At 45.3% G+C, this 27,819-nt stretch overlaps 2 protein-coding genes across 5 annotated transcripts in view; one reads left to right on the plus strand and one right to left on the minus strand.

Moving 5' to 3' along the window:
* SLC5A10 (solute carrier family 5 member 10) overlaps positions 1-27,819 on the minus strand; it is a 183,737-nt gene that overhangs the window by 80,768 nt on the left and 75,150 nt on the right. For 3 of the 4 annotated variants that reach the window (XM_036741635.1, XM_036741636.1, XM_036741634.1), the window contains one exon: positions 23,582-23,717. In XM_036741635.1, coding sequence (XP_036597530.1) covers positions 23,582-23,717 — 136 coding nt within the window. Of the gene's footprint in view, positions 1-13,902; positions 13,914-23,576; positions 23,718-27,819 lie in introns of all 4 variants that reach the window. The other variant, XM_036741633.1, reaches the window with a different exon arrangement.
* The window catches only part of FAM83G (family with sequence similarity 83 member G), a 60,930-nt gene that overhangs the window by 31,749 nt on the left and 1,362 nt on the right, over positions 1-27,819 (plus strand). The window contains exons 3-5 of the mRNA XM_036741631.1: positions 1,653-1,820; positions 19,245-19,369; positions 21,673-23,146. Of these exons, the coding sequence (XP_036597526.1) occupies positions 1,653-1,820; positions 19,245-19,369; positions 21,673-23,146 (1,767 nt within the window). The remainder of the gene's footprint in view (positions 1-1,652; positions 1,821-19,244; positions 19,370-21,672; positions 23,147-27,819) is intronic.

Raw genomic sequence — 27,819 nt, forward strand, 5'->3', positions numbered from 1 at the left:
TGTGGATATTGGGCTCTTTCTGATTGCCCACATCAAGTTTGGGGTAAGAACTCCTCTGATGAAGACTGGGTTTTCAAGCCTCCAGCAAGTTTAGAAGGCTTACAAAGGGGAAGTGAGGAAAACTAGACTGGGAGCCATGGGGAAATAAATAGACTTTGAGTTTATGTCGTGGAAGCCAAGCCCCATCATGAGCTCAGAGGTAATAAGTTGTTTGTTCTTCCTGCCACAAGTCTAAAGGCCACGGCCTCTGCTCTTGCTGAGATGGCAGGAGAGCTCAGAGGACAGATAAACCTGAGTGGGAAAACCAGTGGCCCAGAACTACCCAACCTTTGGTCAGGCCAGCCCTAAGCAAGAACCCTAAGCCAGAAAGGATCAAGCATCCTCCAGCCAGGCATTGGGATAGTCAAGTTAGGCAAGTTACCTGGCCAGAGTAGTTCTTATACCCATTCTTTTTAATATGAGCACATATTTTAATGCCAAAAAATTCTGTTCTCCATGGCATCAAGATGGTTTATAGTGAGACAAGGTGCATTATCTGACAGTGAAGGCTCAAAGCCTACAATATGTTACCAAAACCAAAGGGTCCAACTTTCAAAATTCAAACATGAAAATGTCCCGTTCTACCTCTTCCCTGCTCCTCAGACCATTTATTGAGATAGCCTCAGCCTTAGGTACAGAAAAAGGTTCTCCTCCTTCTTCCAGGATCCTAAGGCAAGCCCTACTTGGACTCACCAGAACCAGTCTTTAGTTGAGCTCTGTTACTTGCTGGGTGACCTCAGTCAAGTGAATTCCCCCTTTCTGGTCTTTGTTTGGCAAAGCATACCTCTCTCTTTGTGACAGGGAGGGAACTATGCGGGTGGAATATAAACATTGTCAGATGTGTCCATTGGGTAACAGCTGGTTTTTGCTTGTTTTTCTGCGTTGCCAAAAAAAAGTTTCCACAAATTACAATGATATAACAGAATGCATCAACAATATAAACATTGTCAGATGTGTTCACTGTGTAACAGCTGTTTTTTGCTTGTTTTCCTTTGTTACTAAAAAAAAAAAGTTTCCAGAAATTTCAATGATATCAAGAAAACTTGTCTAACAAAAATTTAAATAGGCATGGCAGTGTCTGCTTATAATTCCTGCTACCAGGGGAGGTTGAGGCTGGTAGTTCTAGGACTTCTGAGCTGTATCAGGGCTATCAGGACCAGTCTTAAGTCCACCACTAATATGGTCAGCCTCTGGGATCAGAGGGCCACCAGGTTGCCTTAAGGGGAATGAACCAGACCAGAGTGGAAAAATGGAGCAGGTTAAAGCTTCCATAGTGATCATCATTAGGATAGGGCCTGTGAATAGCCACTGTGTCTCTAGCCCAAGCAAGATAGGGAGACCCAGTCTCAAAAATAATAAAATAAAATAAATTTGGGGAACTTCAAATAGATGTTAGGTTATTTCTCAGGTCTTTTTCAGCTGTGACATTCAGGTCCTAGTCCCTAGGACTTCTGGGGAAACTAGCTACAGTTAAAGTAGTAAGGTAGGAGAGAAGGCCCTGGCCTAGGACACATTTTGAAAGTCACACCAGCTCTAACGTGTTTGGGCAGATTGGGATTCACTTGTGATTTGAGCAGGTTGGGGTCTCACTCTCTTGGCCTCTCCCCTGACAGGTGGTTGCTGTGGTCATGGACATGTTCACAGATGTCGACATCTTCAAGGACCTGCTGGACGCTGGCTTCAAGAGGAAGGTGGCTGTGTATATCATTGTGGATGAGGCCAATGTGAAGTATTTCTTGCACATGTGTGAGCGGGCCCAGATGCACACAGGACATCTGAAGGTAAGACTGACCTGTCTGTCCCTGCAGGAATGTAGCATCTTGATCAGAGGCTGAAGAGCCTCACTTGCAAGTGATAGTCAAAGAATGTTGATTCACTGCCTTCTATCTGTACCTGGCTATAAGGAGGACATGAAGAAGTGTAATATATTGCCCCTGGCCTCAAGGGGCTTCCAGGAGGGTTGTGAACATGAGACTCTCACGTGTGGAAAGGATAACCAACATCTAGGCATCACTCTGAGTGAGTGATACAGAGGGAATGGTAGACGAGCTCAGAGGAGGGAGATGCCCCTGTGGGTTGTGATTCCCAGAGAAGGTAGGATTTGGGCTAAGCCTATAAGTATGCATAGGATGTGGAGAGGTGGAGGAGAAGAGAAGGACATTATTACAAGGACAGGGAGCAGCATGAAAAAAATTGAAAGCTGGGATTTTCAAGAGAACTGAAGCAACTAGCCTACTGGAGTGGAGGCTTGGAACCAGATGTGGAAGGCCAGGCTAAGGAGTGTGGAAAGAGGCAATGTTATGTAATGGAAAGAGCACTGAACTGGGAATCTAGGGTTCTAGTTGGGATTTTGCTGCTAATTGCATATATGACCTTGAACAGATCACTTCCATTCTCTGAGGTTCAATTTCTTTCTCTCTAAAAATGAAGGTTGAATTAGATTACCTTTAAGGTCCTTCCCAGCCCTCACATTTGATGGTTTTGTTATTTTCTCTTGTAAGCAATGGTGAGAAATCGGTCAGATTTTTATTGAGTCCCTGTCCTAGGCGGTCTGGCAGAAGGAAAAAAAGCCCTGGGGAATGAAAAGGGAAAGAGGAACTCTTTCCAGCAAGTCTCACAGAAAGGCCTAGACCCTAATCAGAATGCCAGAACTTTGAATTAATTAACCTGAATAGCCTCCAAAGCATGAACAAGGGTTCAGAAATAAGAGAGACTCCAGACATACCTGGTTAACAAGCTACCAAGCTCCAACGCCTGTAATTTAAGGGCATTTTTCCAAGTGTGATTCCCCCCCACCTCCCAAGCCTGAGCCCTTTCAAGTGGCTTAAGTGAAGCAGGAGAGGATATTTCTTCTGAGTTTGCAGATTCCTTCGTGCTTGGATCTGACCAACTGGGAGGCTGGCTTCTTGTGATTCCCTAGCTTTGTTCCTTCTGACCCCCATGCCTGTCCTCCCTATAATTATCAAAAGGAATAGAATATGAAAGCTGTAAGACAATCATTTAGAGACTGTCAAATCCAACTCTGTCATTGTACAGGTGAGGAAATTGAATGACAGAAGGGTCATCATGGTATAGTGGAAAAACCAGTGGCATCTGGCCCTGGCTCTGTCATGAACTCATTGAATGACCTTACTCAGGTCACTTCATCTCTCTAGAACACAAGTGTCTCAATCTCAAAAAATCAAGGGGTTCAACACAATTAGTGCTGAAGTCCCTAAAAAATTCTATCAAAGGCCACATGGCTAGATGTTGCTATTAATTATAGTATTTTACCAATAAATTATCACAAATTATGTTGTAACTAATGGCTATCATCTGTATAATACTTTACAGTTTACAAAGCCATTTCCTCTCGTTATCTCATTTGAGCCTCACAACAGTCCTCTGAGCTAGATAATGCCAGTATTATCATCCCCATTTTACATAGCCTAGAAAGAAACCTGTGAATTGGAGAGGGTGAGTTAGACAGAGTGGGAGAGGAAGATTGCATCATTGTACAGAAAAGACTCCTGAGGACAGTAAGGAAGAGCTTTGGCCATGAGTGAGGAGAGGGATTCTGACCCGGTAAGAGAGTTAACATCTCTGTACTGTTCGTGAGGGCAAGCTAGAAAGTGTTAGCACTCTGCTTCTGGATCGGTTCAATTCAACAAGCACTTAGAATATGTCAGTCACCTTGCTAGAAATTAGAGGTGCAAAGATGGCTTTGCCCTCAAGGAGTCTGCATTTTAATGGGACTTCATTTTTCAGGAACATCTTCTGGGTTTTCCAGACACTGCAGAATTGGAGGTGTTAGTGGCCTGGTGTGAGCTGTAGGCACTTCATAAAGGGCTTTTGTAATAGTTTTTTGTTTGTTTACTTTGCTCAAATGGATAACCCTCCCCATCACTCACCACTCCATCTCCTATGCCCTGGCGAGGTCCATCAGAGCGCCCTGCAATAGCTTGTAAATTTTCTTTATCCCTGTGACCTCAGAGGTCTAGGCAGCTAGGTTGCACAGTGAGTAGAGCACTGGAGCTGGAGTCAGGAAGACTAGTGTTCAAATCTGGCCTCAGACACTTATTAGCTGTGTGATCCTGGGCATTTCACAGCTGTTTGCCTCAGTTTCCCCGACTATATAAAGGGAAAAAATATTAGCACTTACTTCCCAGGGTTATTGTGAGGATAAAATGAGATATTTGTAAAATGCTTTGCAAACCTTAAAGCACCACATAAATGCTAGATATTATAATTATTATTAGCCATAACTTGTAATCAGGGCGACTAAGGGAGGGGTCTGTAATAAGGAAAACTTTATCACATTATAAAAACACCTAACGCCAGAGGAGCCAGATTTAAGGTGTAACTCACCTCTTGGTCAGAAAGAATGTTCTGAGCCCTGACTTCATAAACCTGGCATGGCACCCCTGTTTAAGGCTCCTCATCCTGCCCGGATCTGACCTGATCTTTCCCTGTCTTGTTTTGAAGATACATGCTCTGAGAGGCAGCAGAGCCAGAGGGAAAACCCCGGTGTCGCTCCCAGGCTACTGGGATATCTGCTATACTGCATTGGCTCCACATTGCAAAAAAGTTACTAGGAGTTGATTTCTCCTCACAACTCACCCCGTGCTCCAAACAGCCTGCCATTCTTCCTCAAGCTCCTACAGGCCCAGCTCCTGTGAGCTGTCACCTCTACATGAGGCCCTGCCCTGACTGCCCTGCTCAGAGCTGGCCAGCTCCTGGGCCCCTCCCTTCCCCCAGGTGGGCATAGGCAGGAGCTTGTCCTGAAGAGGCTTTTCCTTGCAATTTCCTCTCTTGGTAGTCCCTTGGCTGTTCCCTGTTCTTCATTAAGCAAGTCTGTATCATGCCCCTGGGTGTGGTGGGGGATCCAAGCAATGGGGTGGGCCTGGCTTCTGATCTAATTAGGGGTGGAGGGGAGGGAAGGAACAAAATATACTCATGAAGAAAAAAAAAGATCCAAAAAGCTGTATATGATGAAGTGCTCAAGAGGATGGCAGAGATAGTAAATAGAAATGGGTGCTGCAGCAAAAGGAAGTAGGTTTGACTTGGGACCCAAAGGACATTCCAGGCAAGGGGAACCACATGAAGGGCATGCATGTGTGCTGGAGGACAGTGAGATTGGCCTAGTGGGAGCAAGAGGGCTCACAAGAGGAGAATTCAGGCTGGGGAGTCTGGACTTTATCCTGTAGGCAGTTGGGCACATGCTTATGCCCAGCTCTGGCTCAGGGAAGCAGCTGCTGTCAGCCCTCTGCATTGCAGGATGTGTTGACAAGAGAGCCTGATAGTATCCTTTTCTGAGAAGTGTTTCCCAAATTTTCTGTCATAGGCTGAATTACTAATGAAGGGAGATTGTGATTCTGAAAGGGAGGGTGGCTAGGAGGAATGTGTGAGGCCATGCCCAATGAAGGGCTGCAGCAGTATTGGCCCATCCTAGACTATGCAATTGTGCTAGCTTTGAACCCTCCCTTGGTAGGACCCACAACAAGTGACTCGGGAAACTCTGACCCTTTGTAAGCCAAGGAAGAACAGCCAATGCTAATACTTACTACTGGACAATTCCCACCTGACAGAGTCAAATTATTCCTGGATCTAAATCTTCAATGCTGTTGATGCTAGGGTTAGGAAAACTTAATGATCTCCTAATCCCTGTTATGTCTTCAGAGACACAGTGGAAAGATGGCTAGACTTGAAGTGAAGAGACCTGGATTAGAATCCTGCCTCAGGAATTTGGCTGTGGGACCTTAGGAAAGTCATTTCACTTTTTTGGAGTCTTAGTTTCCCTGTTTTCAAAATGGGTATGAAATTTTGTTTACTTCATTCCTTAAACTGTTAAAGCTTTATATAATTGTAAGTTATTATCATTATCAATAAATTTCCATAACACCTCTAGGAGGTAGAATGGCATGAAATTATCAAACGATAAAATTGAAACCCAGAATGGGTGACTTGGCTAAGGTCACCAAGACTAGAATCTAAGTCCCAAGTTACCAACTGCCAAGTGGCCCTAAAGGGCTGAAGTAGTCTGTGTAGCTTGGCTCATACACAGAACATTAAGCCTGGGCTCTGTCTTGGTACTTCTGGTTGAGGTCGCCAACTTTACCTGCCATGGGTAAGTTCCAGTATATGGTTTATGTGCTGGGTTATGGAAGGGCCACAGTTTCCCAGTAACTGTCCCCAAGAGTGTGTCAGAGACCAGGTGGAGCCCTGATGCCTGGGAGCCAGCCATCGAAGGCAAGAGCTGCCAGTAACTTGACTGGTTAAAACAAAACAAAACAAAAAACCAACTCAACCTTATACAGCTAAACTAGAAAAACTGGTAACTGTCCAAATCAGAGAGGAATTCCTGGGTCTGGGTTTCTTTTTACTTTGGTAGCCATGGAAACAAGAATGTAAGACAGGTTGGTCCCTGCAGAGTAATGAGACCACCCCATTATTCAGACTGACAGTGTAGCCAATTCAGTCCTGTTCTTGGGCCCTACAGACATTTACCTTCCAGATTCCTTCCTTTTCTTTCTTTGGCCCACGGTTGGGGCATAGCATTCATCTGGATTCTTCCAGTTCTGCTCTCTTGACTTTGCAGCTGCCCCTTAGGCAAAGTTAGCCTGACTTTGAACTCTTCCAGCAAAAGCAGAATATGACCAAATACTCTAGCATCCCTTTGGATCCATCACTCCCATGCTGAAACACCCCCAGCTGTCTCTTCTTCCTCTGGCTTTTTAATGGGGATTATTTTAGGATTTAAAGCTGGAAGAGAGGCTGAGAAACCATCTTTCCCAACCCCCCATTTAAAGAGGAGGAAGCAGAGACCCAGAAAAATTCTTTCTTTGTAAGCCAAGCCTCAGGGTCTTCACTTCTCCCAAACATTCTGTTTTATTCATGCTTGTGTTTCTTTGAGCTTGCTTTTGTCTTTCTCTGGCTCCCTTCCCCTGAAATACTATCATCTCCAGAATCTTAGACTTTAAATGCTAGAACCAAAAGAGCTCATAGAGAACATCTAGGCCAATCCTTATGTTTTATTGTGGAGAAAACCAAGACCCAGAGTACTATACAGTGAACCAATGTCAGGGTTAGGATTCGGGCATCCTGATTCCTAGCCCACAGTTCTTTTTTTATTTCCTCTTGTTATTTGTGTTTCCCTTCTGCTGAGTTCTGTCAAGGGAAAATAAGACTATGCCAGAAGTGCTTCTGAGTGCTGAGGCATGTGTGAGGAGAGAGGAACTAGAAAGCTGTCAGCTGCTGTCATTGGTTCAGACCATTTCTGAAACAGTGGCACACCCATGAGGAACCATTTGGCCAGTCTGACCACAGAAACAAGTGACACTGACATCACCTTCATTCTGTCTGCATAGCACCTTTTATCACACTGGTATTTTTCCCAATTCAACAGGCATTTACTAAACACCTACTGTGTGCCAAGCATAGTGCTAAGAACTGGGGAGACAGAGATAAAAATGAAAAACATTCTTGCCCTCGAGGGGTTTACCATCATAGTCTGCCGCCTGCTTCTGCTCTTTGTAGACATTGCAGCAAGGGGCACCCCCCGGATAGTGGTCTTTTTTCTATCTCTGGCATCATTTCCTGCATGTGGTCCCTTTGATGCCATTAGACTTGGTACCCTCCAAGAGCAAATATCACCTATGCATCCATAATAAGGAATGAGTCCCTTCCCCCACAGGACTATGATAAGAGTCTAGTTCACTGAAGCATATCATGTGGTGCCTTGGCTGAGGATACATAACATTAAATCAGGGCCCAGCAGGTTTGGCTTATCTAATTCCAGCCCATCCTGTGGTCTGAAGAAGGCATTGTGCCCAGGTCAATTATGTGTCATGCAAGATATGCAAACTCACTTCCTCCAGTTGTCATTCAGTCATTTTTCAGTTGTGTCCGACTCTTTGTGACCTCATTTTTTCTTGGCAAAGATACTGGAGTGGTTTGCCATTTCCTTCTCTAGCTCATATTACAGCTGAGGAAACTGAGTTAAACAGGGTTAAGTGACTTGCCCAGGGTGACACATCGAATATGTCTCTGAAGCCATATTTGAACTCAGGAAGAGGAGTCTTCCTGACTCCAGGTCTGGCATTTTCCATTGTGCCACTTAGCTGCCCCACTTCCCCCAAATCCAGTCTAACTGTTGAAAGTCTGATGTTTTGTTTCTTAGCTATGTGACCTTTGAAAAGTCACTTAGCCTTTCTGAGCTTTAGTTTCCCCATTTGTCATGGGGAGCTAACAATTATTCCAGCCTTGTCTACTGGCAGGGGTCTTGTGAGGAAAAAATGGAGTAAAGGATGTGCCAGCTTTTTATAAATTGTAAAGTGTTATCAGTGTGAGGTCATATGATAGTGATGATGCCAGGGATACTCCCTGTCCTCAGAAGAAGGAACAAAAATGGGGACAGCAGCATGAATGGCTAGATGCTTTTCCCCAGAGCTGAGACCATCTCTTGAAACAAAATCATCCAAGCTTTGATGAATGATAATCTGGCCATTGTATGTCCTGCTCTGTGGGAACAGTTAGTCTCCAGCTTCAACCATCTGCTCTTTCCTGCCTAGTTGTTCCTGTCATAAAAAAAAAAAAACAAAACGCTTTCAGCCCCGATTTCTATTGTGTCCCAGTTTCAAGTTCCCAGTGTTCCCTAGAGAGATGTCAGGTGAGGGAAAGGAGACTTGCCTTCTGATTCCAAGTTCATCCAGTTGGGTCCCTGGGAAGACAAAGTGGGAGGGAGCCATGGGCAATATGTGGAGGGATTTGGGTGGTCTCTCCTCAGTATCTTCGGTAGACTCGTCATCCCTTTTATGCCATACTGATTTCTACTCTGTCATAGTAAACAACAAGACAAGCAGAGAGCCCTATGTCTCCCACTGTGTGCCCCCTAAAACCTGGACAGAGCTTTGCATAGTGATGTACTGAGTAAAAGAGCAGAAGTAATTGGCACCAGGAGAACTCTAGCCAGTATTAATTCAAAATCTCTCAGCCTAAGCATGTTAGTAGGAACCTAACTTGCAGAAAAGACATCCTTCTCAAAAGTGTTCCCATTTGTCAGTGTCCCCTAAGATACGGTAACTAGAGTTGAACATATTACCATTCTTGTGAGAGATTTCATCTTGTTAATTCTGATGCCTGTACATTAAACCATAACTCATCTTGTCTGCTTTTCCTAGATTCACAGGAGTATACAGGTCTTCAGTTTCTCTTCAGGAACAACACCCTAGGTTTCTTTTCAGTTAGTTGATAAAATTTATTAAGTATAGGCCAGACACTGTGCTAAGACTGGGGATACAAATAAAAAACAAAAACAGCCTCTGCCCTCAAGAAACTGACATTTTAATGGGGGGAGACACTAGATAAAAAGGTACATAAAAGTTAGACATGGAGAAGATGGACGTTAACCTTAGATGGGAAAGCAGAATCAGTTTGGAGGACTGGGAAAGGCCTCATGTGGAAGGTTGGATTTGATCTGAGTCGTCGAAGAAAGCCAGGGTTTCTGAGAGGTGAGGCTGAGGAGGGATAACAGTCCAAGAATAGGAATCAGTATGTACTAAGTCACAAGATGGAGTGTTGTGTTTAAGGAACACCAAGGTGACTGTGTGGCAGGCCTGAAGAATTCCTGGAGGAAAGCAATGTATAAGACAACTAGTAAGATAGGAAGGTGCCAAGTTGTGAAGAACTTTAAATACCAGACATAGGAGGTTATATTTGAACTTGGAAGTAATAGAGAGCCACTGGAGTTTGAGTTGGGTGTGGGGGAGAGTATGAGGGTGGCAATATGGTCAGATCCATGCTATAAGAGAACCATTTTGGTAGCTTGGTGGAGGATGGACTAGAGTGAGGAAATTCTTGAGGCAAAGAGACCAATTAGAAGGCTACTATGATAGTTTAAGCGAGAGGTGATAAGGAATGTTAATATACAGTGATATCTATGTGAAGAAAAGTAGTTTCTTTTTAAAAAACGTTTTAAGCTTTTTTTTGGAGGCAACTGGGGTTAAGTGACTTGCCCAGGGTCACACAGCTAGTAAGTGTCTGAGGCCAAATTTGAACTCAGGTCCTCCTGACTCCACTGCTGGTGCTCTATCCACTGCACCACTTAATTTCTTTAAACAAGAGTTCCAGCTGGGACCTAAAGGCCCAGGAAGAATTATAATTGGGCCTCTCCATCTCCTCCACTGCCCCCCATACCTTCCTTTCATTATATAGGTGTGTCCTCTTTTTTAGACATCTCTAGGACAGACAGACTCGAATCAACTTACCTTCAGAAGAACAGCAGTTAGAGTTCAGTTTTAAGATTTCCTGAAAATAACTGTTTGTCCATAGATGATTGTTCACTCAATGCAGCCTCTGAGGCTGGGATGCAACAGAGTATGGATCGATTCTCTGCCACTTGTGCCAATTTTGGCCTAACAATTAACACCAAGAAAACACAGGGTCTCCACCAGCCACACTATCCATACACGGAACCATTGGTTATACCATAGTGGCGTCATTTTGTTCCTCTTTGAGCATGAAAAACAACCACCAACCAGCCAACACTGATTGGAGGATCTGAGAACTTCCAACCTTGTCAACTCATGAGGCTAAGGATAGAAACACCAGTTCCTCATGAGGCAATCAGAGGCTTGAGGTCCAGTGTTAGGTTCATTGAGGCCAATGCATGCTGTATGTAGGCAGTTGCTCTCGCTGCTGGCCAAATGCCAAGTTTGTGCCACAAAAAGTCCAAAAGAGAGTCCCAAGCTACACATTCAGAAGGGAGGAAGCTGACATTAAGAGCAGAAATTTTCTCTGCCTTTGAAGGCTATTGAGTGAGCATCTCTCGCTGCCCAGTGGCCAAGCCTTGTGGATGCAACTCCATCACTGACTCCATCACTGAGGTGGGGGAGGGAAGGGGAAGGGATAAGGGGATGGTACATGGGGACCAATCAGAGGCCTCTGGCTACACCCATATCAATGGGCCCACCAGAAAGAGCCAGGACCTGAAAGGGGTTCTGTTTCAGGGACAGCACATGCATCACCAGAAGGGATCCAATCCCAGTCATGCTCCCCAGAAGGGATGGCCACTATTCTACTTGTATTTGTTTCATCTGTGTTTCTATATACATGTTGTCTCACTCATTGAAATTTAAGCTCCTTGAAAAAAAAAAAAGATTTCCTGAAAATAGTTTACACAGTAGATGTAGATATATAGATCCTTTTGGTAATTTTATAATCTTGTCTGTGGCTTGGGGAAACCATTGACCTAGGCCCTTACCTATGAAGGCTCAAACCTTTTAAGACATCCCAACTGGTGAATCTTATTGTAGCTTTTCAGTGAGGTACTACAGTTCCACTTCACAAATGGGGACATACAAAATATCAACTGGAGAAATCATTTGCCCTGGGTCACAATGTGAACTGGGAAGAGAAAGATGTCTGGGCTTATACCTTAATCCTGTGATTCGTGCTCAATCACACTGTCCCCTGTTGAGTTACCCCATCTACACTTTACCTCTGGACCAGGTAATATTTATGAGGTGCTAGGCTGCTTATCATATGGTACTAGGCAAGGAGTCTAAAGGAGATGTCAGTTTAGTTGGGTAGAAGGGATGTTTGGCTCATAGTTTATGACTTTTAGAAAACATCCAGGGTTGGTACCCATTCATACTGGTTCACTTTGATCCAGGTTCTATGAAAGAACATTGGGGTTCGCTTTAGGAGGTTGGCAAATTAATGTAACTCATTCTGGATTTTGGTTCAAGCAAAATTGGCTCAAGCCCTTGATCCAAAGTGATTTAGAATCCTGACCTAGACCCTCAAATAAAACATGGTCTAAAATAAACAGGTGTGACTCAGGCCAAGATTAAGCCTGTGTATTCTTGGCAAACTGGCATTGAGGGCATGTGTGGCCTAACTCTCTTCCTGAGTACTGACCACCTTAGGTGGCATTGACCAGTTCATAAGACAACTACATGAAGACAGGGACTCCACCTGTCATTTCACTGGTATAAAGAACTCCCAGGGGAGGAAACTCCCTCCACCAATCTAGATCAGCATCATCTCCTCAGTGGTGTCAGACTCAAATAGAAATGGATCCCTGAAGGCCCTCATATTGACTTAGAAAACCTTGACTTAACATTATTTACATTATGCTGTGGTTTTATTTATTTTGCTAAATATTTCCCAATTATGTTTTAATCTGATTTGGGGGGATGGCCAGATTTGTGACCCCTGGCCTAGAGCCCTGAATGTTGCATGACTTGCCCAAGGTCACACACACCGCTAGTTTGTGGCAGAGGCAGGTCTTGACTCTGGGTCTCCCTGGCTTTAAAGCCACTAAATATGTTTCTGGTAGACAGGGATACAATGGCCCCGAGCTATTTCTGAGTAGCATGAACACAAGAGGTGTAGAGAAAACACCAGTCGTGAATTAGGCAATCCAGATTTTTCTTCGCAGCCACCTGCTGTTAATGAGAAGGCTTTCTGGGACCCTGCATACACCTCTGTGCACCTAGTTGTGACTGTCAGCCCCGCCCTCAGCCTGACACAGATAATTTTACCAGCTCTATCCTTGAAGCCTTTCTGAGGAAGAGGAGGCCCACACAGTCTTATAATTTGAGATCATTAGCAGTTGGAAGGGGTCGGTTCTTGTCACATTTCTATCCTGCCTTTCCCTAGCACAAACACCAAGATCTACCTGTGCCCCACCTCCCCCATTCCCACATTCCATTGTCCAATCCAGTGTGCCTCATTGCTCCAAAAGGCAACTGGATTAACCAGTAAAGTATTTTCTTTCTTTTTCCCTTGGCGGGGTGGGGGGGGGTGGGAAGGAAGTATATGTTTGTAAAGGGGGAGGACCTTAGCAGAGAGTCAGCTAGTTTTCCCTCTTACAGTTTCCTTGGTTACCTGTTCGTTGGATGCCTTATCAGTTCATCATTCTATTTTTTTTTCATGATAAGGGCCCCTCACCGAAAAGAAATACCATGGTTTTTTTGGTTTGGGTTTTTTTTTGTGATAGAGCTTAACAATACTGCTTTGTACTCCAAGTTTACTTTCTGCCTCCCCTCTCAGGAGCTAGAAGGCTCTGCAGACATTACCTCATTAACCCAGGCAACCTTATGTGGGGAGGGAATGAGGGGAAGGCAGGGGAGAGGTTGCCCATACCAAGGAGGCTAATAAGTAGGAGGGGGCTCCACAAAATCCCTCTACCACCCACTCTGTGAGACCTAAAGCTCCTTTACCATTGGAAGGAGACTTTCATTCCACAAACACAAGTATTAAATGGCAATTGTGTGATTGACATTCACATCAACTCAGAAATGTGTGCCAGCAAATCCCTTCTGAGAGCCAAACCTTATAGGTGTAGGAGAGATCCCCAAAGCCTTCAGTGTAGGAAAAGAGGGGAGTCAGAAGCAATGGAGGGAGGGGAAAAGTGAGAAAAGACCAAGACCAAACATCTCCCCCATTTTGCCAATGGCCAGCTCTACACAAGTATCTTCACTTTGTATTTTTTAGAGGAGAAGCCCATAGTTCAGAGAAGAGGCTTACCTCCAAACTGTCCTGCTTCCTGACAGCTTGGGTGTTCTCTCATAGGACAGATATTCAAGAAATGACAGGCAAATATTGAGCATGACACACATGAGTCTGTTCTGTGGTTGTAACAGTGGCAGCAACACACGTCTGGTAAATCCCTTCCCAGGTCTGCTTTGTTTCTTCTCCCAACCCCCATGTGTGGTTCCCTGACTGGTAGAAAGTCACAAAGCTAATTGCCTTGGGTGAAAGCCAAGAACTCCCTGCCCTGTTCACTCAAAGCCACGGAGGCACATGAGCTCAGGGATAAAGGGTACACTCATCTCCATGTCCCTTACAGGGTCATGGAGTGTCCCTTTTGGAATCCACTCAGAAATGTGCTAGAAGCATTTGAGGAGACTGAAGAGAAGAGTCCTGGACAGATTTCCTGCATCTGTTAAGCATTGTCTAAAGTGGATTTTCAACCTACATCTTTCTGACTCCATATCCGTGGCTATATGCACTAGGCAGCACTCTGCCCCTTGGTAACTAGCAGAACACATCCTCTCGAATGTAGTAAATAACTGATAAATATTAAATTAAAACACATTATCAATATTTGACAGCATGACAGTTTCCTAGCAGGTGGGTATGTAGCAGTCTAGAGGAATTAGGGAATTAGGGTTGTTCTGCTTGGCCCCAAAGGGCAGAAACTGGGAACTGGGTGGATTTAAGGAATAGTTTGCTAACAATTAAAAAGTGATGCAGAAATCAGATGGGCTGCTTTGGAAGGTAGTGGATTTTTTCTCACTAGAGGCCTTCAGGCAACTTGGGTTTGTTTTTTAGGCATGGTTTGCAATCACTGACCTCTGACGTCCCTCCAGCTCTGAGGGTCTGTGTGATGTCCACGGGAGGGTAATCAGGATGGTGAGGAATCTGGAACTCATGTCATTGGGGTATCATTTGAAAGAGCCCATAGTAGGTGCTTAATAAATGTCTATTGATTAATCGATTGACTGAATTTGAAACATTTAGCTTAGAGAAGTAAAGACTTAGGGAAGGCATGCTGGCTCTTCACCTCTGTGTGGCTAGCTCTTGGTGACAGAGCTAGGGCCAAAAGGAGAAGTAACAGCAAGGTAGATTTTATAACCAGAATCGCCTGACAATGAAAGAGTGCCTTGTGGCACTGATCAGCTCACTGAGAGCAGAGACGTGTCCTAGTTCATCTGAGCATCCTGAGTGTGGAGCACAGTACTTTGTACATAGTAAGCATCTAAAACATGTTTGTTGAGTTAAATTGTTGAGCTGACGTAGTAAACTCCGTGTTACAGGAATTGTTTGAGCAGAAACTGGATGGCCTTCCACATACTGGTGATACTTATAGATGAGATTCTTACACTGGGTGGGAGGTTGGACTCGGTGATTTTGAAGGTTTCTTCTAACTTTTAGACTCTAGTTCAATGACACCACAAGAAAGCCCATCTACTCCAGGACTAGTTCCACCCTCCCACATTTAGAAGTGCTTCAGAGGAACCCAGGAAGAGCTGTTGATCAAGGGTGACGTTACTCTCTCTTCTTTCACTATCACAGGAAGTCAGGAGATGATACTGTAGCTCTTGTATCCCCTCCAAAACCTGAGGACAGCTGTTTCCAACCAAAAAAGGCTCATATCACGTCTGGAACAAACCACGGGGGCCTTTGATGGCCACGCCATCCTATCCTCCAGCAAAGCCAGTCTGTAGCACGTGTGCCTCAAGCCCCCTTCGACCCTATAGACACCTAATAAATGTTCCATGATTGATTGTTTGATTCTGCCAACAGGCGTCCTTCACAGAGAAAGGACATTAAGAGTGAATACAAGTCCCAACAGGAAGACCGTAGCCAGGTTCTATATTTTGGTCTTGTTACACTCAGCTGTTGTCAGATCCCCAAACAGGGACCAATGTGCTGACCTTCATTTCCTAGGTGGTAGTAAAAGATAGCTGGCTCCTACCCAGAAGGAGCTGCATTTCAGTGGTGGGAGTACCCACAGGTCCTTGTGGTCGAGAGCATGTGAAGGACCTTTTCAGGTGACTGAGTGTCTTGCTTTTTGCCAGCTATTCCTCTGACTTCCCACACAGCTTCTAAACAGTTCTCTCTATCTTAAGTGGCACAATCATGGACCTGAATTCAAAGCCTGCCTCATCGAAGTTTCCCTGTCTGTAAAATAGGAGTCATAATAGCGCCTACATCTTAGAGTTGTTGTGAGGATCAAATACGATAATATTTGTAAAGCACTTTGCAAATCTTAAAGTACTGTAGCTCTTATCACATCATTATGATTTTGAAAGGGCCTAACCAGGGAGCCACCGAGCCAACCACAGTGTTTCCGATTCTTTCTCAATTCTTTCTGCTTACGTATACAGAAGACACCAAAAACAGACACGCCTGGAAAGTAGGAGGGCCGGGGAAGAGTGGGAAGTGGGCAGAGTTCCCACTAAGAGTGCACTGCCTTCCCTAAGAACATCTTATTCTCTTGTTTCCAAAAAAGTGTGGAGTATGACTAGACAGAAGATTAGCCATGGGATGTGAAATCCAGTGGTCTGGGGTATAGGAAGGGGCAGAGCTTCATTCTGGCATCACCTAAACCCCCCAGGATGTGGGGAAGGCTGTTAATCTTGGAGTCTGAAGAATCTGTGCCATACTTAGGCTGGGGGTGGGCGGGGGTCATGCAGATGACATGATGGAGTTGAAGGAACTAAGAATCTCCAGACCTGACTAGTCCTTGCTCTTCCAGTGACTTACAGCTTTGTGGCCTCGTCATAGCGCCTCTCTTGGACTGTTTTCTTCTCCCTAAAACACGGGCGGTAAAGTAAATGATTTCTGATGTCCCTTCCAGCTTGAGCGTCCCGTGATTCTGAGGGTAAAATCCACCTTCTCTTGTGCTTATTATTACCCCCATTTCACAGAGGAGGAAACCGAGGCCGAACAGAGGCTAAGCGACTTGTCCAGGGGCACACAGCCAGTAAGTGTCTGAGGCCGGCTTTGAACTCGGGTCCACAATTGTGTCTTTTAAGATAGATAGAACTTTTTAGAAGTTGTGTGGGAAGCCAGAGGAAAAGTTGGCAAAGGGCAAGATACTTAGTTACCCGAAAGGGTCCTTTGTGTGCTTTCATCCACGAGCGACAGGTCAGCACAAGCCAGACCTCAGACATTTCAGGTGGATTTATCTGTGATGTGATGGTGGAGTTATGGTACAGAAAGGGTGCATCCCCAGCTGAGGAGGGATATACATCATCACCTGTGAGGACCGGGGACTAGCAGGAATTTGTTGAAATCCCCAGAGAATCCAGTAACTTAATTTCAGCTGTCAAATACAAGCTAAGCTGACATTGTTGTGATTTTGCAGGGATCCCAGAAGAACTGGTTGTTTCTAGTGCTTACCTCCTCTTTCCCCCTGCCTCTAATAAGGACTGAAATGGCCCTTCAGTAGACAGCAGAGAAACAGAATAATCAAAGGATCTATTACCTACAACTGAAATGCCATCCTACCCTACTCTTGCCTGTCCTTCAAGGTCCACCTTAAATGCGCAGCATGTACCCAGCTGGAAGTAATCCTTCCCTCACCTCCTTATCTGATCTCCTAGCTCTTTGTTCTTATCTTATGCACCTATCATAGACCCATTTGTATTGTACTGTATTGCATTTCTCTGCTTATGTGTTTTATTCTCCCTAATAGATTGTATGCTCTTTGAGGACAGAAAAGCTTTCTCAGTGCTGTAGAATTGTGTGTATTGGTGGGAAAGCAGTATTTTACTTCATTTCAGGATTCCCGAGTTATTGGAGTATTATATTAATACAATGGATTCTGTATCTTTTTTTTTAATCAGACCTCTGATTTCATTAATACAGGGAGCTCCCAGTGAGGAACATACTCTAACATGGTATTACATGTAATAGGTGCTTAGTAAATGTGGTTTTTTTTGAATGAGTGCGTAAAGGAATGAACAAGTAAATGATGGATGAATCTGCCCTGGACTAACTGAGAATTGACATTTCCCCGTCTTTAAATCACTTAATCAGCTCTCTTTGGGGGATGTATCCTAGCTGCAAAAACTAACACAAGGGAAACAGAGAACAATCCAGTGCAGGAATTGAAAGAATAGATCAGTGTGAGCTGCAGTGATCAAGGAAGGGCTCCAGGTCTTGAGCAGAGTCTTGAAGGATGGAAAAACTTCAGATAAATAGAAGGAAGAGAAGACATTCTATACTGAAAGTCCACTGGCAGCAAAAGGTCGGAGGTAGAAGTGAACATTGTATGTTTTAGCCTATTGAAAACAGAGGGTGAATATCAGGTTGTAGGAGATAAGGTTAGAAAAGCAGCATGCCATAGTAGATAAATCCCTGCAGTAAACGTCAGGAAGACTTGGGTTCAAATCCCACCTCTGACACTAGCCAAGGAACCATGGATAAGTCATTTAACCACATCTGTAAAATGAGGCTAATAATACCTGCAGCATCTACCTCACATGGTTCTTGTGAAATTCAAATGAAATGGTGTAGGCCAAGCCCTTGGCCAACCTCAAATCACCATATAAATGTCAACTCTTATTATTACTGGAGAGTGGCACTGTGGCATATTGGTAGAGGGCTGACCTTGTGATCAGTCAGTCAGCGTGCATTTATTAAACGCTCCTAGGTGCCAGCCCCTGTGTTAGGCATGGGAGATGCACATGCGAAAACAAGGCTGTCCCAGCCCTCAAGGAGCTTACAGACAGTACTGGGGAGCTACTACCACATGTTCCTAGGAAGGTAGGAGTTTGAGTCTGGCTTCTGACACCTTCTGGCTGTGATCTGGGACAAGGCTCTCTCAGTACCCCAGTCAAGTCTCTGACTATAAGTTACAGCTGAGTTGACAAACTGTATATTATCACAGATACATTGGTGGGGGGATTTTCTAACCACAATAATAATAATAACTGGCATCTATATAGTGCTTTAAAGTTGGCAAAGTACTTTGCAATATCTTATTTGATCCTCACAACAATCCTGGGAGGCATTATCCTGGGAGGTTATTATCCCCATTTTACAGAAGAGGAAACAAAGACTTAAGTGACTTGCCCAGGGTCATGCAGCTACTAAATAACTGAAGCAAGGTTTGAACTTGGTTCTTCCTGACTTCAGGCCCAGTGCTCCATCCACTGTACCATGTAGCTTCACCAATGAAATTACAGGTCCAGAAAAAAAAGATTAGGGCAGTGGTTTGGAGTTAGATTGTAGAGGACCTTGAATGCCAGGTGAAGGAATTTGTGCTTTATCCACCAAAGAGCCTTTCTGGGTTTGGGAGCAGAGGAGTAACATTGTAGAAGAGGAATCAGGAATGAATGAACACAGCTGGATTGGCAAGGGAGACGCTGGAGGCAGAGAGGTCAGCTGGGAGGCCATTGCAGTAGTCCAGGTAGAAGCTGTTAAGGCCTGAGAATCTGTTCCTTCTATCACAGTGTTCGCTGCTGTTCACATAACAGTCGTGCCAATAGATGGAAACTAGAAAGCATCTTTTTTGGCTGCCCGGCTGAGGCAAGAAGTAACAGGTACAAGAGCTGTTGGGTGGGAGTTTGACAGCCTGGTGTCTATGCTTTACCTGTTGCTTTTCAAAGCACTTTCATACCAATTCTCTCATTTGATCTGAATGCCTTTGGAACCAACCAGGTGACCTTCAATTCTCCATCTCAATTTCTCTTTTCTTCCCACAGAACCTGAGAGTCCGGAGCATTGGAGGAACCGAGTTTTTCACACGTTCTGCTACCAAGTTTAAAGGAGCCCTGGCCCAGAAATTCATGTTTGTGGATGGTGACCGAGCGATGTGTGGCTCCTACAGGTGACTCTCCCCGAGTGGTATTTCCTCCGATTCTTCAAGCCTGCTTCTCACAGGGCTAGTTTTTCAAAACTATGGAAGGCGTGAGAGGGGATGTGAAAATTAGCACAGGGGTGGGGGGAGTGTCTGCTGACAAGGAGCCTGGGCCGGGGACAGATGAGCTTTCCCATGTCACAGTGACTCCTCCTCACTCCCCCCCTTACCCCATTTCTTTCAGCCTGAGCCCTGGCACCAGGCTTTCATTGTACTTTTAATCTGCTCTTGCAACACTCTAGACATTCCTATCCTGGGAAAGTCTTGCTTAAAGCATCCCAGTTACTCAAAGTTGCTGATGTCTGATCTCCACCAGCCAAGCCTGGCTCCTTGACACCATCTCCAGACATTGATTCTTACTTTGTGCTGATCCCATATTTTCTCCTGAGGAGCCCACCTTCTGTCATCATCCGTACCCCATCTCTGGGGTATGGGGTGTGGGTGTCTTGTACTCAGTGTTCTCCCAGATCAATAAGGGTGGAAAGGGAGGGGGAACTAGTCATTGTTTTCCTGGCCTCTTTGAGGAATGCCTCCTCTTTGTGTAGGGACTTATACTCTGAAAATACTTCTGCTGACGTGGTTAGATAATTCTTCCAACTGTCCTGTGAAAGAAGCAGGATTTGAACTGCTGTCCCTGTTTGACAGATGAAGGAGCTGAGGCCCATAGAAGTTACAGTGACTTACTCAAGGTTGTACAGTGAGCTGGTAATAGTTCCAGGACTAGAATCCAATTCTCCTTTGCTATGCTTCATTTAGCTGTGTCTCTGACACAGGCAAGGGGCCCAGGAAAGTCAGACTAGCCCTCGCCAGTCCTTGCAGGGATGATCTGGAGCTCAGTAAGAAGAGCTGAGGTGTCCCGGCTAGTAATTCACTTTTACAAATAGGATATCAGCTCACAGTAGTCTTGCCAGATGTATTCAAATAGTCTTTATTCTTGACATCTCCCTCTGCCATACAGCTGGGAAGATTATGATTGTGAGCCAGGGACAGGATTTTTATGTGAACAGCAGCAAACACCATGGTAGAGGGAGCACGGGTCCTTGCAGAGCCCCTAGAGAGACAAGCTGAAGTTCTCATTACATTGACCTTGCAGATGCAGAGGGACAACTCCCTCCTCCCCCGCCACCGATCTCTCTTTCCCCATAGGAAGTACATAAACAATACAGTTCAGTGGATTTTGGTCTTGACTCTGCCACAAAGTAGATTTTTGATGAACTAGCAAGTCTTCTTCCCTCCCTCGACCTGTTTCCTTTCTGTTAAATGAAGGGCTTTCAGTACAGGTCATGCTGGATTTGAATTGAGAGGACTTGGGCCCCATGTGACGATAGTCAAGTGCTTTCCCCTCTCTTGGCCTCAGTCTTCTCGTCTGTGAAATGGCATTGATTGGGCTAGTTCTGCTATTCACTCTATGCTCCAGCTACACTGGCCGGTTTGCTGTTTGTCACGCTTGGTTTTCTGACTCTAGCCATTTGCCCTGACTGTCCATCATGGCAGCCAGCACTACTCTCACGTCTTACCTCAAACTCTCAGCTTGCCTGGCTTCCTTTAAGACCCGATCTTGGTCCTCCCTTTCCCATCCCATGCCCTCCCATGATAATACCTTCCCCTGAGATGAGTCTCCATTTGCACTATATGTATGTAGTTACTTGCATGTTGTCACTTTTGTAGGACCATGAGCTCTTTGAGGGCAGGGGCCACGTTTTTGCCTTTCTTTGTATCTTCAGGACTTAGCAGAGAGTCTGGCACATAGTAAGCTTTTATTAAATGCTTGTTGAATAATTGGACTAGATGACCTCTAAGGGAACTTCCTATTCTAATAGTGTAGAATCTCAAAACCAAAATAAATTTTTAAACTATATTCTTTATTCTCCACCTAATGTTAACTTATTTTCCCTCTAATAGAGATTTTTCTTACCATTTCTAAGAGCTTGCACTATTTACTGACAAAGGGGTCTCTTGGGACATAGAGAAGGTAATGAGAGGTGAGATAAAGAAAGGTACACAGGGGTGGCTAGGTGGTGCAGTGAATAGAGCACCAGCTCTGGAGTCAGGAGGACCTGAGTTCAAATTCAGCCTCAGACACTTGAAATTTAATAGCTGTGTGACCTTGGGTAAATCACTTAATCCTGATTGCCTCTCAATCGAGATTTTTGGAGAGGGGAGCCCTTCAAAGGAAAAAAAAAAGAAACCCCCTAAAACAAGAAAGGTACAGTGCATAGCCATTTAGATGTATCTCCATATCGATAACTAACTCTGTTTCTTTTCCATTCTAGCTTCACATGGTCAGCAGCCAGGACAGACCGGAATGTGATCTCTGTCCTTTCAGGCCAGGTAGTAGAGATGTTTGACAAGCAGTTCCAAGAGCTGTACCTCATGTCTCAAGGGGTCAGCCTTAAAACGGTCCCCATGGAGAAGGAACCTGAGCCTGAGCCTATCATCCTGCCCACGGTCATCCCATTGGCTCCATCGGGCACCGTAGCCAAGAAACTCATAAACCCTAAGTATGCTCTGGTGAAGGCCAAGAGTGCAGATGAGATTGCCAAGGCCTCTTCTGAGAAGCAGGAGAGTGGGCTGGGCAAGAAATTTGATGGCAAGGGAAAGGTATTGGTGGGGAACCAGCTGGCAGAACGACCTAGTGACTTCCTCGAGCAGCCCCTACCTGTTCACCCAGGGTTGCTGAACATGGAGCGTGCCAACATGTTTGATTACCTGCCCACATGGGTGGAGCCAGACCCTGAGCCTGGCAGTGACATACTGGGCTACATTAACATCATTGACCCTAATGTGTGGAATCCACAGCCCAGCCAGATGAACCGAATCAAGATCTGTGACTCTTCCTCCCAGGCTGCTGCCCAGTACAAGCTGCTACAGAGGCGGCAGAGCCAGGAGGTAGTTGGCCCTGTACTTGCCCCACCTCCTGACCCTCCTGCAGCTGTGGAAGAGACCAAGGACCCGCCTGCCTCACCCCATGAAGAGCTCAGCCCAAAAGATATTCCCACCACACTAGGCAGAGACAGAGACCAGGGAGTCTTTGCTGCCTTGGCTGAAAACTGCCATCTCCTGGATAGACATGACCAAGAGGACATAGAAATCAAGCCCCCAGTCCCTAAGCCCAGGACAGTCCATGTCACAGACTTTCTCACCAAAGGCAACTCATATGATGATGGCCTAGGCTGCCAGGCTGGGGGACCCAAGGAAGAGGAGTCACTCCAGAAAGAAGGGCCATCAAATGGTACTACCTACAGACCTCATGAGAACTCTGGGCACCACAAGCTTCTCCGGCAGCTGTCCATGTCCCAGGAGGGCCAGGACCCGCCCTCTCCAGGAACCCCCAATGGGCTCAACATAGAAGAGGATGAGGATGACGACGATGACTATGTGACCATCAGTGACCAGGACAGTTTCTCAGGTGGTTCCACCAATAGCCGCCACCGACAGTCTGCAGCATCCTCTGTGTCAGATGAGTACTTTGAGGTGAGGGACAACTTTGCCCAACTCCGGAGGCGCCACTCAGAGCACATCCCCAATGGGGCCGGTCATACACGACTATACAGGAAACTGAGTGAACCCCACGTGAGCCGGGGAACATTCATGAGTCCCCTGAGGAGCCCCCAGTGGCTGCAGAGCTCAGGGGTAGAGGATGAGTATGGCAGAAAGCGAAACAGCGGCAAAGAGGAGATTAAACATGCGTTGGGAAGGGGCCCCCAGCGTGACAGCGACAAGGCTTACGCTAGCCCTGCAACTCAGGTAGGATGGTGTCTTCAGGTGCACGAGAAGAGGGCCCTTCCCTCCAAGTTCCCAGCTTAGGATCCATCTGCCAGTTTCCTCAGACCTTTCCTTCTTCATGTCCCCAAGGGGTAACTGGTCTGGGGAGTTCCTATGCTCCCCAGATGTTTAAGGCACATCTTGTTTGAAGCTGCCTCATCTTAAATAGAACCATTTAAAAGGGGCTGTTTTGGCTTCCCTTCTATCTGTATCTTTCCTTCTGATTTAGGATACTGAGGCCGAGAAGGGAAGTGGCCCGTCCATGATCACACAGTAAACTACCTGCAGAGTCTGTTGTCCTGCCCCCCTCCAAGATCCTCCAATTCCATACCTTCACTCCATGTCTCCAGCCTGGTACTAGTCACCACCAACCCATCAGGGCAGAGTTGCAATAGGGAAAAGGGGATGGTGCCATACCTGGGTATAGTGCCCGACTAATCATCCCTGGCATAATGATGAGGCCCATGGGCAGCATCTTTAGGTAACTGGCAAGGATGGAGCCTGCTTTGGCATGGTTCAGGTTCCTGGCAGAAAGGGACCTCTGTACTATGACCTGGGGGGAAAATGTAGGAGAGAAAAGGATGTTGCTGGACATAGGCTAACATCAAGGACTTGGTCACTGTGGAAGATTTACCAAGACAGAGGAAGAACATGGAGCTCAGTCCTAATATTCAGAAGTCTGCCCCCTCTAGCCCCACCCCCTCCTCCTCACATTAACATCACAGACCACTGTCCTTGAGCTTCCAAAAGCCCACTGAAGCCTCTGGTGGATTGGCCACAGGGCAACTTTTCCCTGGCACCCACAGAGGCCTCAGCATGCATAAGAATGAGCACAGTGCCATCACTTCTGTGCTCAGAATAAATGACACTCTAGGGCCTGCCATCTCTGATAGCCCTGGGGGCCACATCCTAGGGAAGGACACAAACAGACAATAGCTTATACATAGAAATGGATGTTTTCTATCAAAGCAAGCCCATTAGGGATGCTGTACAGGTCCAAATGTTGCTGCTGGGAAATGGCTGGAACTTCTTGTGAACAGCTTTCAGGGCTTCACAACAGAAACCCCATCTTGTGACTTCATGGTCATGCCTCATTTTTTTATTTAAAAAATTTTTTTAAACCTCAGATGACAGACACCCATCATAGTCTCTGGCCTTGGTCTCTAAAGGACTTTTAGCTGAGACCCCAAATCAGAGGTTTAGCCCCAGGGAAGAATACTTCCAATAACCCCCCCCTGCCCTTCCCCTCCCAGATTGGTTTCCAGATACATTCTGAGCAAAGGCAGCACATCAGAATAAGTGAGCAGCCTCTTGGGAAGCTTGTGGTGAAGGATGGTGCTCATCTGGATGTAAAATTTCTGGTCTTTTTGTTAAACAATCAGTTCCTTTACTATTGAGCCTAATATTCTTTAAGTCTTTAGACCAGTGCTCTTAGCTCAGCAAAATAGGTGGTTTGGATTAACGCCCTACAGGTCAAATCATCTGTCTCAGTGTCTTTCTGGATCAGAGAAGGTCGTCTTTTTGATGAGCAACACTGAAAGAGCATCTTTTGTCAGCCCCTTTGGGTTCCCAGCCACTGGCCAATTTAGCAGTCATCCTTCTTTGGGCTTATTCTTCGGGCCCAGTATTCAAGGAGAATTCTCTAGCCACCAGCCTACTCCTTCCAACTAGGGTATTGACACATGTCTCCTCACGGGCACTGGTCCCAAAGATCAGGGGCCCAGCCCAACAGCCTTAAATCATCTAAGAAACAGAAATTTCAGAGGATGACTTTGGGTTGGGTAATACCCTAGAGAAATCGAGGGAAACTAAAGGAGAAGAAACACTCAAAATGCTACCCTGGGCCTATGGGAAATGACAGTATTGGAGGTTGCTAGGGAGGCGAGCCTCTGTCAGGATCAGATTTCCGTTTACTATTGAGAAAGGACACAGTCCCAGGTGGTTGTGACTGTGTTTGCTGACAGTATCTCAGAAGTGTGTGTATATAAGGAAACAAGTGGGAAGTGATGGCTAATTTCTAAGGAAGTGGTTCTCAAACTTTTTGGTCTCAGGACTCCTTTACACTCTTATAAATAAAGAGTTTTATCTTTGTGAGTTATGCCTATTACCGTATTAGACATTAACTTATAATTATTTAAAAGTATTAATCATTTAATAATAATAAGCCTGTTACATGTTAACACAAATATTCTAAGACACAAATATTTAGGTAGAAAAGTGGTATTGTTTCATATATTTCTGCTTTTGCATTCAGTCTGTTGTCTGTCATTGTGACTGAAGCTTATGAAGGAAATCCAGCCTCACACAGATATATCATTAGAAAAGGGGGCGGCGTTTCAGTAGGCAAATAATGTCTTAATGTTATTGTGAGTATAGTTTTGGCTTCATGGACCCCCCGAAAGGATTTTGACAACTCCCGGGGTTTCTGAGACCACTCTTTGAAAATCGCCGGTCTAAGGCCACGTGATATAGCAGAAAGAACAGAGCTTGGGAGTCAGAGACCTAGGTTTAAATCCCCAAAATGCTCCTTACTAGCTGTGTAGCCTCCAGAGCCTCAGTGTCCTTGTCAATAAAATGGAGATGATAATAATTATGCAGCACTTTTAAGGTTTGATCTCATTTGAGCCTCACAACAACCCTGCATGGTAGGTGCTGTTATTATCCTCATTTTATAGAGGAGGCCCTTGAGGCTGAGAAAGGTGAAGTGACTTGCCCAGGGACACCGTGCACTTACGTATCTGAGGTAGGATTTGAACTCTGACTCCCAAGTCTAGCCCGTCATCCATTAGGCGACACTGCTTTCTAATGTGATCTGCCCTGCTTACCTCAGAGTTGCGGTGAGGGACTTTTAAAAACATCTGTCCCAAGTACTACCTCAACAGTGTGGCGTAGTGGAAAGAGTACTGAAATGACTCTAGTCAAGACCTGGGTTCGAGCCCCTTTGGCTTTCTGAAGCCCAGTTGTCTTGTCTGTAAAAAATGACTCTGTACCTTCAAGGTTCATGATCCTAGGGTTATAGAGCAAGACTTTGGAGGGACCTTCCCCCATTTTGCAGATGAGGAAATCGAGACCCAAAGAGGCTAATTGACTTACCCAATGTGACGCACACCCTGAGAAGACAGTAATATGTCACAAAGAGAGGATTCAAATTCAGACCTGTGTGATCCCACTTCAGTGTCCTTTGTACTATCTCACACAGGTCAGCGAGATAAAGTTACTCGTAAACTGCCAAGAGTTATATAAATGTAAACGGTTACTATTATGACCCCAAGGGGCAAAGGTCAGGTGGAGATCCCGATGTCAGAGAATATACAGGAAGTGTCAACACACCTTCTGTTTTGTGATTGTTTCTAGCCTGGTTGACTTGGAAAAATTAAAATGTTTGGAACATTAGGCATTTGCCCAAGTATATGAGTGTACAAGTCTCATCCAAGTGTTTACTGTCCTCCTCTCCCTGCCTCCCAGGCTACCAACGCCTCTTTTCTGCTACGTTGGCTTATGTCTCTGTTAGCCAAACTGTTGGCATGGTGTTTAATAACAGGCAATGTGAAGGTTTATAGCCTTCGGGTTATGCCTGTCCTAGGAAGTACTGGGTCCTTGGGGGGAATCCTTGAGAAAGGGAGCTAGTGAAAACTGCATAGGCCTGGGCCGTGAGGTTCAGCTTAGCTGTATTGCATACAGAATACATTCTAGAGCCCAGTTCTAGTCCTGGCCTTTCCCTAACTCACTTTGTGACCTTGGGCAAGCCAGCTCCCCTCTTGATGCCCCCACCTGTACAATGAAGAGGTTGCACTACATCAGGGTTTTTTAACTTGGGATCTGTAAACTTAAAAAAAAAATTGATGACTGCATTTCAATATCATTGGTTTCCTTTGTAATCCTCTGTATTTTATTTCTGCATTTAAAAATATTGTTCTGAGAAGGGAGTCCATAGGTTTTCACCAGATTTCTGCCAGAACACAAAAAAAGGTTTAAGAATCCCTGGACAAGATGATCTTGTCCAGCTCTGGGATTCTGGGACCAATGCCCCCTCCCTTTTGACACCTCACTCTTACTCTGGGCCTTCAGTTCTGAAGTCCAAGGTTGGGGAGGAATAAGTGAGCTGCCCTAGTCCTAGCCTGATGGAGTCAGCCAGTCTGTCCCCCAAGCCTTCAGATTTGCAGAGAACCAGAACTGGTACCAGTGGGTGGGCCTTTCTGTCTCTGAACTAGTCCTCCCTTGTGCTGGCCAGGTAGTCAACCCTGAAGGAATGCTGACTCATTTGGCCTCCATGGGAAAATCACCTGAATGAGATTAAACTTAGGGAGGCCAGGCCAAGGCCAGGGATCTCAAGGCACATGACAAGATGAGGCATGTTGTGAAATGAGTCAAGTGACCTCTAGGAAGTTTGAATTGGACTAGAAACCAGGATAACCCCCAGACATCGACTGTTTGCACCACCATTTTCTCATTTCATAGACCTCACGTTGGCCAGGAGAACCACTTTGTCTCTGGTACATCTCCCACCCACCTAGATTGATCTCTACCCTACCTTGGAAACTCAATTTTTTTTTTTTTACAGTCAGTGCTGCTACCAAATCTAGGCGTTGTTACCCTCACACATCCAGGAAAAACTGATCAAAAGCAGTTAAATGTGAAATTGGAGACAGAAAATA

The sequence above is a fragment of the Trichosurus vulpecula genome, chromosome 1, assembly GCF_011100635.1.
Source record: "Trichosurus vulpecula isolate mTriVul1 chromosome 1, mTriVul1.pri, whole genome shotgun sequence".
Taxonomy (NCBI): domain Eukaryota; kingdom Metazoa; phylum Chordata; class Mammalia; order Diprotodontia; family Phalangeridae; genus Trichosurus; species Trichosurus vulpecula.